Source organism: Elephantulus edwardii, unplaced genomic scaffold (assembly GCF_000299155.1).
Source record: "Elephantulus edwardii isolate Elephantulus edwardi_28Jun2011 unplaced genomic scaffold, EleEdw1.0 scaffold00006, whole genome shotgun sequence".
In the NCBI taxonomy this organism is placed as follows: Eukaryota; Metazoa; Chordata; class Mammalia; order Macroscelidea; family Macroscelididae; genus Elephantulus; species Elephantulus edwardii.
The window spans coordinates 23,846,357-23,866,239 of record NW_006399756.1 but is presented as its reverse complement, the minus strand read 5'-3'; the positions used below and the strand labels follow the sequence as shown (position 1 = coordinate 23,866,239).

At 40.9% G+C, this 19,883-nt stretch overlaps 1 protein-coding gene across 4 annotated transcripts in view; it reads right to left on the bottom strand.

Annotated features, from left to right (window-relative positions):
• Positions 1 to 19,883, bottom strand: part of SORCS1 (sortilin-related VPS10 domain containing receptor 1) — a 675,554-nt gene that overhangs the window by 14,726 nt on the left and 640,945 nt on the right. For all 4 annotated transcript variants that reach the window (XM_006879951.1, XM_006879950.1, XM_006879949.1 and 1 more), the window contains exons 23-24: positions 16,308 to 16,439; positions 5,387 to 5,486 (exon numbers count right to left, since the gene is read on the bottom strand). In XM_006879951.1, coding sequence (XP_006880013.1) covers positions 5,387 to 5,486; positions 16,308 to 16,439 — 232 coding nt within the window. The remainder of the gene's footprint in view (positions 1 to 5,386; positions 5,487 to 16,307; positions 16,440 to 19,883) is intronic.

Here is a 19,883-nt window from a genome sequence, read left to right as displayed (position 1 = left end):
GAGCTTCAGTCCCTTACCTATCTTCCTGTTGGGATCTTTGCTTCTGTATTTTATGGTAGTAAACTCAACCTGAGCCACGAAAACTTATTCTCTCTGACAACCAAGAAAGGGGCTTCCATTCCTTGACCGCCATCTCCACCAAATAAATCATCACCTTTTCTTGTTTTTTGAATTGAGAACTGTTAAGTGTAAAAGGATTACTGACTGTTCCTGAAGATGCGTTATTTAAAATTCCCTTCCTCAGTCTTTTCTTACTTTTCTCATGTTTATTATAATTTAAAATCTTGTGTTGCTGTTGATTGCTTGGAGTTGAGCACAACTCAAAACGACCCCGTAAACAAAAGGCCTGAAGCCCCTCCATGACCACTGACATTTATCAAAGTTCATAGAGTTTCCAGAGGCATGTTATTTAGGAAGTGGATACCAGACCTGCTTCCAAATAAAATCCCATATCAGCATTAATTAATATTTCCTCACTCTTACACATAAAGGGTAGAGAGCAAAGTTTATAATATACAGGTAAGTGGGCCTCATTGAATTTTATCCATATCTTTCTCTTGGCCATAATTCCATCTTCAGTAAATAAACCAACACAGGAATAGTTGGAAGCATCTTCTCTGTTGTCAGATAAGCCATCACAATGCACACAGACCGCACCTACTGTGCCAACTAGCTGTATCTTTTGTTCGACACAATCCCTCACTCCAGCATGTTTATTTGCTCATTCTCATACAATGCACTACATTTGATGGAGCATTATCGCTCCTCTTTGTATTAAACTTCTGCATGAAACTTTAAAAAATATTATTTTAACTTTGAATTAACAAAGGGGCATGCAACTAGAATTTACATTTGCAATCCAGCCAAGAATGGAGTAAGTAAGCACCAATTCACTTCCTTCCACTTAATGAACTGATTAGGACTAAAAATAAAAAAATAATGAAGTGTAAAGCTAAGGCAATGAGTTGAGTAGGGAGATGACAAAGCTAAAGCAGCCATTGCCCTTCAGTCAAGTCCGAGATGCCAGCATCAACTAGAAACGTGTTGGCATTTTAGGATATTTTCTTAACAGCTTACATCTGTTCTTATACAATTACCTGTAGAGATCAAATGGCCTGCAATAGATTCTGAGCTTTCTGTGTGCCTTGCTGGGAAAACAATCCCTAAAATGCTATTATAGCTCTTGAAATAGCTGAGACCGAGAAAGTCAGGGTAAACCTATGGGTGAGAGGGAGGGCAAGGGATAGGAGACACTCTGGCTGAAGTCACAAAATCTTTGCAAAAGGTCTGGGTCCTTTAACAAGACGACAGTGGCACAATCTAAGGTGTGTGACCTTGAGGTCCACTAGGCACGAGGCTAATCTCTGATAAGGGAACAAACACTCTTGGAAGTGAGCAGAATAGAAAAATAGTGCCTGAGTTAAACTTGCTTCTGTCTTTTAGAGACACTTATCCTGATAGCCTTTGTTTTCTCTTGAATTACATGTTCTAGGACACAGGATGCCAAGGAGTACTGCCTGCATTTTTCTTCAACTCATTCATTCTCTAAAATGGGCACATAATTGATTATATTGCTACTAGGTGCTACTGAGTTGACTAAGAATCACTGCAACACTATGAATAACAGATCAACACCTTACCCTAACCTGCACCATCTTTATGATCTCTGACGTGCTCAAGTCCATTGTCATAGTCATTGGGTTTAAGCAAGTACTGTACCTATTAAGTGGGGGCCTGCCAAGAGGAAGGTATGGAAGTAGGATTGTCGGTTGGCTGGTTTTTGAGTATGTATTAGATAAATGAATGCAAAGATGGAAGGTTCTAGTCCTTAGTTATCCGGTGAGAAGTTGCACATATCATGTAATGGACACAGACACACAACTGAATAAACAGGATCTAAAGGTGAACAGGAGAAATGAACATTTGAATATTTTGTTCTGTATGTAATAAACGGAAGATATATCTTAATTATCTGCAACAGCAATATTTATTAAGTCCTCAATGTCTGCAAATTCTCTGTTTGATACAACAGCAGAAACAATATACAAATATGACTTAACCATGTCTCCAAGAAGTTAAATGTAAAAGATGATGGTATTTCTCTTCATCAGACAAAGATTTTGAAACCAGAGCAAGGCATCCAGACAAGGTTCTCTGGAAAGATTTAATGCAAAATGTTGGGAGGATGGAGACAGATGAGGAAGGGAGGAGACATCTCCAATGGGGTCTTGCATGAGCAAAGCTACACTTCAGACAGAACACCAGTCCCAACTCTTCTGGTTATTACACAGTGTTTTAGCCTGTATGCGCTACACATAGAGTCCGGCTCAAAAATCCAAAGAGAGCTAATCTCAAGCTTTCTGATAAGAGGCTTTCTAGCGTCTCCCTATTAACATACAATTTCAAATCCAACCCCTCCACAAAGACACTTTGAAAATGGCAACTGTTGGAGGTGTTAAGTCCTCAAGAGGAAGCGCAAAGAAACCAAGAAGCTTAAGAGAGGCTAAGAACAAAACAAGAATTCCATTCAAAGTTTAGCTTAGATACCAAAGTTAATGAATTCCCAGACATGTGGAGAGAAACACACCCAACTCATTCTCTAGTGACTTCCAGATACCTATAAATGCTTAGCTTGTGATCTCATGACAGCAAACAGGGACTGGAATTTGAACACCAAACTAAGGCCAGTAAATTCCTGAAAGGAGACAGTGCTTTTTCCTTGGAGACAAACCAAATTATGCATTGCCTCTCTCACCAGCTACATACTCAGGCTCAAACGTTTTTAAAAGAAGGCTGCTGAACATCTGCTGAGCAATTAATGGAATGCAGCAGTGTGTTGTAATGGTCCCTGAGAAGGTATTAGCAACCCTGCTTATGAGATATGAAATGCTGCAAACAGCAGCCCTTTGGTTTTTCTGTTTTCTTTTATTTCTCTTGCCTTCAGAGGAGATGAGAGGAAAGGAGGTGAGGTGGAGCTGAAGCAGAGTTGGATCTCTGCCTCAACTTCTCTTCCTCACTAATTACTCTTTAAGTGCTGTTCTCCTGCTAGCCCTTGCTACCTGTAGATGGATGTGTTAATACAACTCAGGAAAAGCCATTCTGGTGAATACTTCAATATACTTATTCTCTACGCAAAGTGCCAAGTTTTCTATAGATAAAAAGAACTCCTTCTGTTCTCTCTTTAACAGTCACAGAGTCTTCAGTTCTGCTCAAATTGTTTTTTAAAACCCATATCACATTGAATTAAGTGAAGAGTGATTTCCAGTAGAAAATGCACCTCTTCTATTTTCTACTTACTCATCATGATCATTGGAGATCATCAGTTTTGATAAATATTTTGTCAAAAGCAGTCTAGCTCAGAGTGACTTTGCCTTTACAGGCAAGGACAGGTGCCTCTCTCTCTCTCTCTCTCTCTCTCTCCTTTAAACTAACTCAATACTATGACTAGTAATAAGAAGCTGAACTGCCAACCCAAAGCTCCTTTTGTGCCATTTACTGCCTCTAAAAGCACACACTGGAGAGGCAGCTATGGGTTGGTTCCGACCCAAAAGGACTTGATAACAACAACAATGTTACAGTCAAGCTCAATAAAGGTAGTTCTCATGTTATAAACAAGATCCATTCTTAAGAGACTCTTTAAGAGTCTTAAGAGACTTAAGAGTCTTAAGAGACTCTTTAAGTAAAATTTGTAGGTAAGTCAAAACAGGTGCATACAGTTTGTATGTAGCTTTAACAAAATTAGTAAAAAAAAAATAGCTCCAAGACTTTTATGTGATTGAAAATTTGTATGTGCAAAGACGGAAGGTGATTGTGACAACGGATTTGTTGTGAGTGAGGGTTAGTTCAGTTGTTTTAATGATGTTGTTGATTGCCATCAAGTTGAGCATGATTCATAGTGACCCTATGAACAAAAGACACGAAGTCTTTCTATAACTATTTTTGTTTCTCAAAGTTCACAGAATTTCCAGAGGCATGATTTCTAGGAAGTGGATGCCACATCTGGTTCCAAAAGTTGTTTTAACATGGGATCAAATACAAAGATACACTCGCTGCTGTCAAGTCAAAACTGACTCTCACAGCTTACCGTTTTTATTGCATTTCTCAGGCTGTAAAACTACGGGAGGAGAGTGCCTCTCCTTCTCCGACATGGTTACTAGTGGAACCACAGAAAGAGAGGCAGCCCTTGGGTTAGAGGCACAATGCCCCTGAACCAGGCCACCAGAGCTTCCAGTAGAACCACTGGCCAAAGCAGTGTCAGTTAACTGCTGGCTTTGTAGGTATCTATTTTGAACTTGGTCCCAGCTCTAAGGCAGTTATCACAACCTGGACAATCACTCTTTATATGCATTCCACTTTCTTAGCTTCTTCAGATCACTCTGATTAACAACACAATTCAGAAAGTGGTCTTTGTTAAGTGGCTTCCAACCTGCCTTTCCTCTAGACACGCCTTATACAGTCAAGTCAAGGATCCTGCTGTGCTTGGTCTGGAGGAGGAAGACTTTCAACAAATATCTGTTCAGTGAATGAATGAGCACACACCACACACACACACTCTCTCTCTCTCTCCCCCCTCCCCTGGTCATTCCTGTCTCCCCAGTTCCAAGTCACAATTTGAGAATATTCAAAGCAGTGTTACCACAAAATTTTCCCACCCTGTAATCAGGTCACAATCTCTCTGATGACGGACTATTTCTTAATCTTAGTACCCCAAGCATCACTGATTACCACATGCTGCAAAAATAAGTACACACTGCCAAATTAACTCACTATTGACAATACACAATGGTACTGATGTACCTGCTGGTTGGTATCTGTGTTATCAAGAAACCTCACTGCAACCTTTGAAGGAGGATTTTTACATGCCTTCCTTTTACACACAGAGACTCAGGAACACAAATCAGATAAAGAAACATTGTAGGATTAACAGCAATTTGAGGTTCAGTTCCTGGTTACAGCCCTGTGTGACTCCTAAGCCCCTTTATTTTCCCTGCAATACTTCAGTCTCGAAGATGAAAACCAAATTCTCACAAACAATTGGAAAAGAGGGCTTTATAGAAAGACGTGGAAAGATTATATATAAAGTTAACTTTGTTTTTAAGATTTCTATTGAGATACAACCAGCTCTGCCCTGGTTATCTGAGCAAGCCATTTTTAGGTGGTTCACTGATGGATTTTGCGAAGGGCCCAGTGGGCAAGGTCACCTTACTTGGTTTCTGAATGAGTCCTCAATACGGGAGAGGTGCTAGCTAAGGGGATCTCTAGGGATGGAAGTCTGATTTCCAATTAGCAGCGGCACCATTTCGACTTGCTCATGCATAAGGAGACACACATTCGGATCTCCCTTTGCCAGAGACATGAGGGAGAACCCAGGCATGCGCAAACTGACCTGCTGTTAAGTGAGCTGCATGGACAAGGATTTGGACCCCGGGCTTCAGCTCAAAGTGCACCAAGTTTTGATTGAGCTTGTGGATCAGTAGTTCTGATATCTGGGGGGAAAAAATAAGAAGGTTACACAGTGCCACCAATACTGTTGCCGAGAAACAGTTACAGTTATTACTAAGTAAATATAAGTTATAGGTTTTACATTTTTTAAAAATTCAAGAGTATACTAATAGAGTTACTTTATGTCTGCTCAGCCTTCACATCCTAAATAAGATAGATGGGACAAGAAGCTGTGCTGCAATCTCGGATGCACAGGGTTCGAATCCACCAACTGCTCCGCTGGAGAAGGATGGGCAGTCTCCTTTCATGTGACCCACTGCCTCTAAAATCCCCCTGGAGGGTCAGCTACTGGGTTGATTCTGATTTTATGGTACTCAACAACAACAAAAACACAACAATATTAGCCAATTTCCCCCCCTACTTTTTAAATAAAAGAAAAAAAAAGGTGCGCCTGATACAGGCCATGGTTTTTGCAATCACTTGTTATGCATCAGAGAGTTGGAGAATGACTAGGGAGGATAGAAGGAGAATTGACGCCTTTGAGCTGTGGTGCTGGAGAAGAGTATTGAATGTACCATGGACTGCCAAGAAAACAAATAGATTCATCCTGGAGAGGGTTAAACCAGGCTGCTCCTTGGAGGCAAGGATTCTGGGGCTTTGCCTGACATACTTTGGACATGTTGTAAGGAGACACAGGTCTTTGGAGAGGGATATCATGCTGGGCAGAGTGGAGGGACAGCGCAGGAGGGGAAGACCCTCTACGAGGTGGATTGATTCAGTGACTGGGGTAATCGGGATGGGTGTGTCAGAGGCAATGAGATTGGCACAAGATAGAGCAGGGTTTATGGCTGTTGTACATAGGGTCGCTATGAGTCGCAAGCGACTCGACAGCACATAACAACAACTTTTAAAATAAAAGTGTCACAGGGAGCTCTGGTGGGTAAGTGATAAGAGTTGTGTTATCAATGTAGAGTATTGTTTCAATACTGCTCTGTGGCAGCAAGATGGGCAATCTCCTGTGTCATTTGAAAACCCACTGGAGGTTCACTTAGAAGTTGGCTCTGACTCCACTGTACTCTGGTGGCCTTGTGGTAAGGAGCTCTACTGCTCAACCTGACGGCACATGGTTCAAATCCACCAGATGCTCCAATGGAGAAAGACATATAATCTCCCAATGTGATTTACCACCTCTGAAAACTTGCTGGAGGGTCAGTGATGAGTTGATTCTGAGTTAGCAAAACACAACAACCACCACCAACATATTGTCTTAGAAGAATCTACCCCTAGATATGAAGAGAGCTTGACTTTTTAATAGACTAGCCATCAGTTTAATGCATAAGTGCCATTTAAGACTAATTATATATGCTTTCTGACATCATTTACCCACTTTAAAAATTTTTCATTATTTTCCATTTTCATTTGGTTCAGAGACACCAAAAGATGGCTTCAAGCCCTTTCTCGATTCTGTAAGGCCTGATGGTTCTGTTTTGAAGCAAGTAGGCTGTTCTTGCAAAAAGCCTTTGATTGGTGATGGAACTGAACTGCCCTGGAGACGAAACTCGTTGCTGAACAACAGGAACTTGGTATGATTGGCAATGACCCTGTTCCAGCACCTGGAATCTCTGTGCAAGCTTAGCCTCGCAAACACTGTCATTTGGCAAGTGACGCGGGGGGAAAGAGCAACAAAAACCCCAAAACCACCCACTCCGATCAAACTGTGGAAACCAACTTGCTTCTTCATCTTAGGCTACTCTTCTCCGTGGGCATTGGGTTTCGGTCAGGGGAATTTCAAAGTGCTCCACAGGTCTTACTCTTAGGCTTTGCTCTCGTTCTTACCAAAATGGCCCAGATTTACAAAAAATGTGAATTCTCAACACATACTGTGCAGGAAGCTCTAGGGCCTTGGTGGGTAATGAGTTGTGTGAATGGTTTGATTCACCAGCTTTCTCCACAGGAGAAAGATACACAACCTTGTTCAGTGAGGTTTACAGCCTCTGAAAATCTGCTGGAAGACCAACTCTGATGACAATGAGCAGGAGTGTGACTGTGTAAAACAGTTTCTTCTGTGTGCCGCTAAAGTGTCATAATATTCAAGTTCTTATTTAATGCTTTGTTTACATTTGATGGGTACGATGCTTATACAGATCTGAAAGCATATGCTTTTTTAGTAGATGTCAATGGAAATTTTTTGGCCATGAAACACAAAGACACACACACTGCACATCCAATATATAAATATATGCATGTATGTGTATATTTATGCATGCTTGTGTGCATGTGTGTGTATACATTCATATGTATAAAAAAGTATAATTATATATAATTTATTATATATGTATAAAACATATCTAGTTAAAACCAAGTCATATCTGACCTTCAAGTGGGTCAAGAGGCAGTAAATTGCACAGAAACAGACTGCCATATTTCTCCAGTGGAGTCTCTCTGGTGGGGATTTGAACCAAAAGTCCTTGGGTTGGCAGTGCAACTTCTTACCACTAAACCACAGAGCTCTTTGGAATGTATTATATTTGTAAAGGACATATGTGTGTGTGTATAAACCTTCATTCAAAAATAAAATACCCTGTCAGCTATAAGAAATAAACCGCCTTGTTCAACAGAGTTCATCGTAGGACAAATGGGAATGATGAATTTGCCAGAAAGAAAAATCTTTTTCAAGCAGTTGAAGTAATATTTATTTCTTGTCTGAAAATAGTTTTTCGTCCCAAGTGACAGAGACAAATAACTAAGCCAGTAAGCAGAATTTATAAAAACATCATACTTCTAATTTATAATCTCCAGGAGAGTCTCCGATGCAAAGAATTAACTTCGTGAACTTGTTTTGTTTTATAGCATCAGTTCATTGACTATCTCTGTACCATATTCAATGTTAGGTAGGCTATGCAAAAGTAATCTGGCAGTACAAAATATTTTTCATGTATTTAACTTGCATCAAAGGACATGCAATAAAGAAGACACATTGTGAGAAAGAAAGTAAACATAAAATTCACATTGTGTGCAGTATCACTCTTAACTAGAAGTATGTATTCCCTCCTCAACTACATGGGTGAGCCACTGTTGACAGATTTTGACAATATTTTAAATGCTTTCCAGCCCACTTGAAGGAATGTTTATCTAGGATTAGTTTTACATTTGTTGACGAGTTATTACATGTATCTGTAAGGACATTATCTATGCACAAGTTCTTTACACTGGTCAAGTTACTGTCATCCCTCAATCATTAGTGCTGGCATCTATGTGGCAGATAAAATGATGCTTCAAGGACACAGCTAAATGTGCCCAGTTAATATTTGAGTAGTTGAGACTAGCTTTCAGCTTTGTTTGACTCCTAAGCCAAGGACACTCTTTTTAAAAATATGTTCTTGTATCCAGTTCACAAAGAAAGCAAACAGAAGAAAGTTTACACATAGGAAGACTGACTCTGGTGTGGTTACCACAGAGGAGAAAGGATGTTAAAAATGAATTAAGAGATGATAAATGCATATTAATAAGGATGAAGGCAAAGACAGTTGGAATGAATGGATTATCAGGCAAGGGGACCTATAATAAATGTGATTAACCAATATACATGAATGAGTAGTTGAAAAAGCAACATGTGTTGCAAACTTTCACTGAAATAACAAAACTTTTTGGAAAAAAAATCAAAGTGTGAAGTGTGGTCTAGCTGAATAGAAGGTGAAAAAAATACAGCACTGTATTATTTTTAATAGAAAATTTTTATTTTATACTGGTTTACTTGTAAAGTTCATATACATTGTTTTTCACACCGGGTCTTTTCCATTTCCTTAAGCCACCCCTCCCTCCACGCACACTTTTGCTGACATCTCTCATTCACTGAGAGGCTTACAACTGACACCCCCAGGCACATACCAGTTAATCAATGGGAATTACAGGAAAGGCACTTCCTAACGTTAATCCCCAGGATTTACCACATTCTGCTAAACAGAATTTGCACTGTTTGGGAGGATCTCCACGTGGCTAAGAAACGTGAAATGAAAGCAATTGAATCCAAATTAGAAGAATGTACACACACACACACACACTGCAGATTGAAAATGTAGGTGGTTGAGAAGGAAAACATCTTTAAAACTTTCACCTAAACTTTTAAACTGAAGGAAATGCAGGCACATGAAACCTCCCAAAAATAAAATGAAAAAGTGTAGAAAAGAAAATTACTGGAGAAAATAAAACAAAAATATACGGCAGATCAGGTTTACCATGAAGAAAAACAGCATTTCCCCCCTCCAATATTCTTCTTGAAATATAAAATCAAGCGCAGCAGCCAGAATAAGTTTTGCTGGGGTAACAATGTTAAACTCTCAGGGGCTTAAAGCAATGAGAGTACATCCCTTGCTCATAATTCACACCCACTGCAGGTGAACAATAGTTTCCATCGTGGCCACGTGAGAACACAGCCTGGTGGAGCAGCCAGTGGCTCCAGCATTTCATCATTGAAAGTGAGGGGAGCTTGGAAGGTTCTTCAACTAACATGTAAGTATCCTAGCTTGACAATAACACAGATTACATTTTCTCACTAGTCATAATTGGTCATCTGTTTCTGTATCACCAGAAGAGGTCCAGGTACAACCCTTACGATACCCAGAAGCAAGGGGCTGAAATGGTCACTTACTACCAGTGATACACAAAGAACACACACTCTGTCAAGCCTCTTCTAAATCACGAGGGAAAAATGGGCTCTTGGTTTCCAAAAATGTGCATACCAAGCATGGAAACATGAAGAAAGCTCTACTCTCTCCTACAGGATTGCTATGAGTATGCTAAGGGTTTTTTTGTTTGTTTGTTTGTTTTTGAGATATAATAAAATAGATAAAAACTAAGCTTGGAGGAAATAGTAAAAGCAAACAGATAAAAAAACACACACATTACTGTTGATTTCAAATTATGAAGAATCTATAGGACGGAGTAGAAGTTCCTCATGGAGTTTCCAAAGCTGAGCCGTTAATGAAGGCAGACCACCACATCTTCCCCCCACAGGAAACTGGTGATGTGAGATGACTGAGTGCTTAAGCAATGCACCACCAGGGCTCTTTTAAAGCAGTCAAAGGCGAGAAGAGGTTTCTTTCAAAGGAACAGTAATAAAACTGACATTAACAACTTAATAACCACAAAAAAAACAACAAATATGGGTTCAAACTCAATAGAATTAAACCTCCCAAGTGCTATCCCAGATAGCTGCCAACCCAGAATACCAGTGGAGTGAAGAGATTATCAGTCACCCAAATCTGAGAGGATTGATTGTTCACCAGAAGACCGACTCTGAGGGCAACACTGAAATGTTCCTTGGGCAGAATGAAAGTGATCCCAAACGGAAAGTAGACAAAAGAAGATGTTATGAGCAATTTAATAAAATGAAATGTGTGTCTTGACAGAAATTAATATTGACTAGGCAAACATTAAGAAAAGAAAATGCGAGGAAAGAGAAATTTAGAGATATCTGGTAAGGTTATAGAACACAGAAGTCAAAAGATAGTACAAGTTGAGAATCCAGACTGGAAATTATTTTCGGCAAAATGACAAATGACAACATGACACTGGGGCAAAGTGCTTGTCATTCAGGTAGATAAAAAGGAAGTAAGCACTACTAAGGACAACACTTTGGTGGCCTGTTTGGAGAGGCCTCTCTTGATAACCTTAGTTAATGCCAATGATATTCTTACATAGCTGGGTTCCTGTCCAGTCATTGTGGCATCTTCCTTTAGGTTTTTACCCGCTAAGTGATCTTTCCTAGTTTATAAAAAACAACTCCTACATCAAATCACTGGGAAAGAGTAGAGTTAAAATGAAACTCTAAGAAAGAGTAGCTCACTTAACTCACTCTTCTTCAGTCTAAAAGATTCATTGGGAGAACGTGGCACAGGAAATCAGATAAGGTAGAAATTCTCTCTCTTGAATTTTTCATCACCAGAAATGTGGTCTCCTTGATCATATCCCTATGGCTGTACTCTTCCCTACGCTGCTTTCAGTTCTAGTTCCTGTTTTAATGGCTGGCTAGGAGGGCAGACAATATGTAGGGTAAACAGAAAATAAACTTGAGTTTGTACATGTAACTCCATAATGTACTTTTTAATTATGCCAATACTGTAAATAGCCTCCAGTGCAGAAGGGCCGGAATTCTTGACTCTTCACTGGCCAAATGAATGCGAGAAGATGATCAATGAAGAGGAAATTCTTTCTGACGTGTGTAGTAACCATTTTTGCAAAGCCAACTTTCTCCCTTTTCAAAGTTCAACGCATGCTGGTGTTTCTGAAAGATAACATGCTTGCTCTCTGTCTCCCCAGTACAACATCCAGCAGCCTAGACAGAGGATGGTGGTCTTTTCTCTCTCCAGGAGAGCTTGATCGAAGTGTCCAGGCCCCAGTGGACTCAGAGAGACGCACAGGAGTGGGGCAGTGCAGGGGCAGCCTGGTTTCATACCTGAGCAGCTGGCCTCAGGGGATGCACTATCGCTGATGAGGCCAGGGAAGGGCAGGAGAGCTTTTCTCACTCACCAGAGATCTGAATTGAAGACTGGTGGAAGGAATCCTTCTAAACAAGGGTTACTTGACTATCACAGCCTGCACTATACTGATAGCAAGGTCAAGTACTTCTCACTGAGAGGAATTTTCAATTTGTTTCACAGACAAGAGAGCTCAAGTCAAGCCAACATCTCAGCTCCTCAGGGAATGCTGTCGGAGGAAGCTAGCTGAGGAGTGCCAGGAACTCTGAGCTTGGGCCTTGCCCTTAAATGCTTCAAGGCCAACTGACAGGGGTTCCACTTTTCCCTTGCTGGGGACCTGTGCCTTATCTTTACAAGAAAGGGGCCAGGCTATTAAGAGAGGGATGAGGCTAGGCCTTCCCTAGGTCCATCTACAATTCAATTGCAGCTATTAAAAGGGGATTCCTATCTATGATTTGGTTTTTCTTCGCATATATCTTAAGTGTCTGTGCAATGGATTATAATGGCTGTTGGCTGACCTCTTGCTGGCAACATCAGGGGAGCAACACTGTCTTCTGGATGGAGTTGATAAGCGGAAGCTGGACCTTCCTATGGCTCCTACATGGTGGCTCTATTCTCAGACACATTTCCCATTTGGTAGCAAAGACAAGAGTCAGATGGTCAGGGAGAAGGACAAAGGAGGGCTGGGAATCATTTGCCCATGTTTTTGAATGGTTCTAAGTTCATCCAAACTTGAACTGTTATTCTTGGACTTCCTGCTCAAATGAGCTTACATATTTTTACTTAATAGTCTTGAATTAGGTATTTGTCAATTGCATTAGCAATTAAACCCATATATACACATTCATATTACTGAGGTAACCTAGGGTTGCTGTGATGCTGAAACTTATGCTATTGGGGTGTCAGATGCCATAACGGTTACCCATGGGGGACAGTGTTTGGTGGAGCTCCCAGTTTAAGACAGGTTTGGAAGCAGAAGTGGCATCTACTTCCTAAACAACATGCCTCTGGAAACTCTACGAACTTTGATAAATGATGACAGCTATAGAAAGGACTCAGGCCTTTTGTTCATAGGGTCACTATGAGTCATGCTCAACTTGACGGCAATCAACAACAACATACACATTCACACACACACACACACACACACACACACACAAACACACACTCCTCAAAAAGAAACAACAATTGCACATAATTTCTTGGTTTGGTTTGGTTTTGATGCTGTAGACTAGAGGATAATTTAGGTGTTCATTCTCATTTCAGGACATGTTGTTGTTGTATACTGTAGACTTGCAATCAACCCTCTGGCAGATTTTTCAGAGGCAGTTAATAGCACAGGAAGAGATTGCCCATCCTTCTCCGATGCAGCAGCTGGCGGATTTGAACTGCGTGCCATTGTGACTGCAGTACAGCTTCTTGCTGCTAGGCCACCAGAGTCTCTTCACATATGTCCTTTACTGTTCTCATTGTCTTTCTCTTCTCAGTTTTATATAAAGTTATTAATACTTTATTTTTCTCTCTTAGTAAATGTTCTTGATCATTAGAGTCTATTTTAAAAAGTCTAAACTTGAAAAAGAAAAGAGTCTAAGTTTGCACACCTCCCCCCTTTCGTATAAAATGATCATACAGGTCACCATTGTCACTATCTACTTACCTCTCACAGAGCATCAACTACCAGGTCAGTGCTTTGTTTCACAGCCTCTTTAACCCCCTCAAATACCCTATCAGATAGTAGTATAGGTTGTATAACGTCGTCTGGATTGTTCAACTTCTCTGGCACTCTCTGTTCTCATCTCTAAAACTGTAGCAATGGCTGACAGAGAGGAACCTAGGAAACTCATCAATATTTCTCCAAATCTTTCTTCTTTCTATTGAAAGGGCCTGAGTTCCTGTGCGTATGCCAGAATGTTAAGTAATACAGACTTCAAACAAGTTAGCTGCCTTCAGATCTCTGATTAAATGGTTCATCAGTGAGCGATACCAGGCTGGCTTGAGGACGCTCACCCAGCTGTCTGAAGATGCCTTTGAAGGAGGCACCCAGAGAGGCAGAGAAGACAGGGCAACGAGTCCAGAGAGGGAGACCGTCAAAGGCAAGATGCACGTCTTCAAAATTAATCAAAGTCTTATAAAGTAGACTATCTTTTCTGCACTTGCCCTCAAGGAACCATCTAGAAAATGTCACACTTTCAGAGGGAAGTATAAAGAGTGCTAAAAGAGATGTGTAGATAATGTGATGCTGAAGAGAGTAGCTGGTTAGAAACTGAGAGTCTCAATAATTGAAAAGATGATAACCTGGATTTTGTGGAATTATCAATAAGATTTCCAGAAGAGGAAGAATTGCAAATGTTCCTAACTAGAGGTCTGATAGAAGGATCTGCTTCTGCTCTGGGCCCTCAGCAGGGCTGTGACAAGATAGAACCTATTATCTCCCCTTAACCTGCAGGTACAGACAATAATTTGTAGCTGAGTGCTGGGGGTGAGCAAGGTCGGATGCAGATATGATGGGTTATCTGCTCCCCGTCCTTCAATTGCAGCTCACTGGGAAGCGGGGTTCAACAGGGCTTTCCTTGACAGCTCTGTGCTTCATTATTTGCATGTGGGGAAAATGACAGAGGTGACTCTTCTGCCAAGTGAGCAAGCAGCAGCTGAAAGGAAGGTGTGTGGAGGGAGGAGCTCGGAGGTGGGTCACGGCATAATTTCGGGTTATTGTTAATAAGGCTCTTACAGGAGGTTTGAAAACCTTCTGGGAAGACTAAAAGATCATGGGAATTGATTATGGGTTTATTCAAAGTAAATTGCAAAGCTCCTGTTCCTGAAGGAAAAGAAGCCAATATTTATTTAGTGGCTCCGAGGAATCCTATTTTTAATCTATCTACCTGGAAGAATTGAGAAACGTGGCTTCTAACAGGGAAACCAGGCCAAGACCAATCACTGTAATGGAATGAACAAAGAGGAGAAACAATAAGGACAACATACTGATCCACACTACAGAGATGGGACATGTTTTTGAGATTAAAAGGAGGAGCGGAAAGAGTAAAGATGACAAGGAGGTACACACAAACATACACGTGCACACACTGTCCAAAAGATGCTGCACTCAGGGAGGAAGTGGACACCTCTGAGATCGTCTGAGGTCGGTATTTACTTTAAACCAAATCAGTTCATCTTAGTACAGAGGTAAAAAAAAAAAATTAAAAAAAAAGATTAATGCTAATGTATGTTGTTGTTTGTTGTTATTATGTGCCATTGAGTCACTTGCGACTCATAGTGACCCTATGTACAATAGCACTAAACCCTGCTCTACTCTGTGCCAATCACACTGTCTCTGACACATCCATTCTGATTACCCCAGTCACTGAATCAATCCACCTCACAGAGGGCCTTCCTCTCCTGTGTTGTCCCTCCACCCTCCCAAGCATGATGTCCTTCTCTAAGGACTGGTCCCTCATTACAACATGTCCAAAGTATGTCAGATGAAGCCTCAGAATCCTTGCCTCCAAGGAGGCTCCTGGTTTAACACTCTCCAGGTTGAATCTGTTTATTTTCCTAGCAGACCATGGTACCCTCAATACTCTTCTACAGCACCACAGCTCAAAGTCGTCAATTCTCCTTCTATCTATACTCCCTAGTCATTGTCCAACTCTCTGATGCATAAGAAGTGATTGCAAAGATCATGGCCTATATCAGATGCACCTTAGTCTCCTGAGAGACACCATTGCTCTTCAGTACTTTGGAGAGGTCCCTAATAACAGACTTTCCCATTGCAATATGTCTCTTAACTTCCTGGCTATTGGTGCCAAGAGTGTTGACTGTGGAGCCAAGCAAACTAAAGCTGTGCATGCAAGTTTTCTTAAAACTGAGATAGACTTTCCCTTGATTTTCATGGCATTCTTGTTATATTGCTTTTATTCTGGGTTCAGCTTCCATATAACGGTCAATCACCTTAGACTGTTCTCATATAGTTGCACTGCTAATCCAAAGACATATACTTCAAATCCACCAGCTATTCTGTGGGAGAAACAAGGGTCATCTCCTCCAGTGTGAATGAAAACCCACTGTTGAAACCACTACTGTCGGTTCCAACTCAACAGTACATAAAAGCAACAATGGTCCATAGATACATCAGCTCCAGTGTCAATCAGCCTGCGGTACGTACATCAATCAGTAGATATAATTCAGTGTAAACATAACAGAGAATTCCGGAGGGTGGAAATACGGATTAATTCTGCCATTCAGACAGTCAATTCTCTTTCATGTGTGTTTTTGTGAAGTGGCAGCTAGAATTGCCAGTTTATAAACAAGAAACTAGAAAGTAACAAATAGCTGGAGCTCCCCCACCTCCCACGCGGTTCCCGGGGAGACCCATCCTAACTGCTGGGGACTCACCTGTTCCAGGTCCTCGGCTGACCTTTTGCTTTCTCCCGTTGGCTCCTGATAGGGTAAGACAAAGAGCTCGGCGGCTGTGGGCAAACCAGGCAGGACAGCCACCAGGATGTGCTGGCCTGGGACCCCTGTGGCCTGGGGGAGAGACAGAGAGGCTTGTGTTAAGTCCTGAAGGCGTCAACCCAAATGTGGAGTAGAATGATGAGAAAGGGACCTGGCATCCATTAGGGGTCAGGGGACACATGGGAAGAGAAAGCAGAGTCAAAAAGTGCTCCCAGGGCAAGTGACAGAGCAGCAGTGTGGTGCTGTAGTGGGACTCGAGCTTATCTTCAGTTCAACCGCTGGGAAACCTTAAGCAAGGCGCCTCTCTCCTCTATTCCTTTGAATGAAAACAGACAAAGTAGGATAACAAGAGCCTTTGTCTCTTAACAGGGTAGTTTTGGGAATTAAATGAGTCATATGGAAGGATTTATAATAGTGCCCAGTGCATGGTGAGACTACTGAAACTTACCTGTGTCTTTCTCATCTGCCTCGTACACCTCCACTCTTCCTATCCTAGCTGTCTTTCTAAGTTCTACTGGACTGATTCCGTGGATCCGCCTGGTACATCCTAATCTAGCTTCATAAGGGCTCTGTCCACACGACAAACCTCACAAGGCTCCTGACTTCTCGGCTTCATCAAATCCTGATGATCACGCCTTGTTGCAGAAAGCACTCCCCTTTCACTTGGCCATGTTCACTGGTCTGGTTACTTCCTCATCCAAGTTTCGGACTGCCGTACCTCTGTCTCTTTTTTTGACCCTTTACTATTAAAATGTAGGTGTTATGAAAGGGCATCTTCCTTGTCTTTGTTCTTATGCTATCTCTTAGACATCAAGGCTTCCCCTAAGCTCTGTCTCTTGATGATTCTAGAATTACCAGGTGCTATTTTAGCTGCCATGTTGAGTGGTCAAGGCTTTCCCGAAGCCTTGTCTCTTGATGATTCTAGAATTATAGGTGCCATCTTAGCTGCTTTGTTGAGTGGCCACACTTTGTCATTTGGTTATTTCATAAGGACTTCCAGCAAAACACATCCAAAAATCCAAGCAAAAATTTCTTATTACAGTACCCAAAACTTTCACCCTACATTTAAGTGAACATAAGCCATCCTCACTCAAACACGTAGCTTGAAGACCTATCTTCGGCCGTGGCACCACTCTGTTTTCCTTTGCCATTTTTTTATCCCTTTGTAAGATCTTAAAGAGTAGGTATTCACATGAAGAGTTCTATTGGTTCCTGCTTATACATCTATTGTGAAAATCCCAATTATACTGTGATCTTTCCCAGGGTTTTGCAATAATCCTCTCATTTTTAAAAGACATGCTGTTTTCATTTTTTGGTTTTTGGTTTGTTTGTGTTTTTTTTTTTTTTTGTTTTATGGTTTTGTTTTTTTTTAAACAGATCATGCTTGCTGTGCAAAACATGTCTGTAATATTTCCCTATACTGAATGGATTAAACCTATATTCAAGGCATTCTGAAGTGTGATCCCACCCTTTCTCTCTCTCCACACACATTCACCCAGGTAACTTATGTTATAGCCAAATATAGTACTACACACTTTTTAAATAGTTCATACTTTTCCTGCAAATCTTCTCCTGAATGCCATGTTCACCTAGAATATTTTCTTTTCTAATTTCCTGATGGAAACTTACACTTTTAAAATCTACTTATTTCAATATGTTTCATGATTTTCTAAGTAGGTGCTTGTTTATCTCTGAACACCAGAGCTTGTTCATAGCTTGTAATAGAAAGTCTAGATAATAAGTTCTTAGCATGTGCCAAGCTCTGTGCAAAGCAACTAAGCATACTTATTATATACGACTCCCAAACTCTTACAGATAGGCATTGTGATATACGACTCCCAAACTCTTACAGATAGGCATTGTGAAGTCTCACTCTGTAGTTGAAGATATTTCATGAGTTCCTTGGGAAGCCAAACAACAGTTAGTTTGCTTATTAAGGAACATTCTTGAGATTAGTACCTATAGGAATAAGGGAAGCAGAAAGAATAGGTAGATGGAGAAGGGGTATGACCATGCAGGTTAAAAATTCCATTGGCTCAAGTTCAACTGAGATGGTTAAGCCTTTTATACCAGTGTTTCAGACACTCATTCAGCATGTGCTCCTGCACAAAGCAGTGTGTCTTCTGTCAAGTTAACTAACTGCTGCTGAGGCAGTTTTCCGAAAAGACTTGTCTCTGCCATATGACTCCCAGAACTGAGACAAGTCCTTACTGGATGGGGGTCTGGTTCTACTGTGATTCCTACCACAGGATACAAAGAGTTAGGAAGGTTACACAGTCGGCTATCTAGATGGTGAGTGGTAAGGATCAGTTTGGAACCTTGACTTATGAAGTGTGTTGTTGAATCAGTACTATATTATATCCTTCCCCAGCAAATACAAAGTGAATGTATGCCCCTATAAGAGATTTTAAACTCATGCTGTTGCTAGGTACAGTCGAGTTAATACTCATAGAGACCCTATGATCAACAGATCTAAGCCCCATCCTATGCTACCCTGGGCTATTCTCACCATGCTTGATACATCTGTACCCATTGCCGTAGTTACTGTGTCAATCCATATGGCTGAGGGGTTTCCTCCCTTTTGCTGACCCTCCACGTTTCCAAGCTTGTGGTCCTTCTCCAAGGAACAGCCTCTCCTAGCACCTTGCTCAAAGTATACGAGGCAAAGCTTTGTTATCTTTGCCTTAAGGAGCACTCTGGCTGCACTTTCTTCAACACTTATCTGTCTGTTCTTTAGTAGTCCATGGAATATTCAGTATTCCTCTTCAACACCACAGCTCAGTGGATCAATTCTTCTTCTGTCTTTAGAAGCCTTTTAGATATCAGAATACTTAAACAATATTACTCATTAAAAGGCCTTAAGATATATTTACTGAACTATAGTTATCTTTTTAAGGGTAGATTCTCTGGAGAAGGAAAACCAATGAGTTAAGTGTGTGTGAATACACACAGGATAAGAGAGAGAAGTTATGTATGTGTGTACTTTACATACATAATCTACAATTAAAAAGAAATATAAATACACACACACACACACACACACACACACACACACACACACACATGGGAGCTCTGGGAGCCTAGTGATAAGAAGCTTAAGAAGCTACATTGTAAATCCAAAGGCATATGGTTCTAATCTACCAGTTGCTCTGAAGAAGGATGAGCAAACTACTCCTGTGTGATTTACTGCCTCCGAAAACCCACTGGGGGTCAACTATAAGTCAGTTCCTACTTGGTGGCACAAAATAACCACAACACATACACACATACTTGCAGATTCAGAGAGAGAGAGAGTAATGTGATTAACTTACATCAAAGCAATAGTTTCAGGGGCTGATGAAACCAAGATCAGCAAGTGAGACTCATAAGCAGCCAAGTCTGACAAATTCAAAGAACTGGAGATCAGATGATGAAGAACTAGGTACAGGATCCAGACTAAGTCATATGTTTTGCCTATTTGGATGCAGGCCATTATGGGTAAGAAAACTCTGCTTACAACTGATTGGATGATCACAT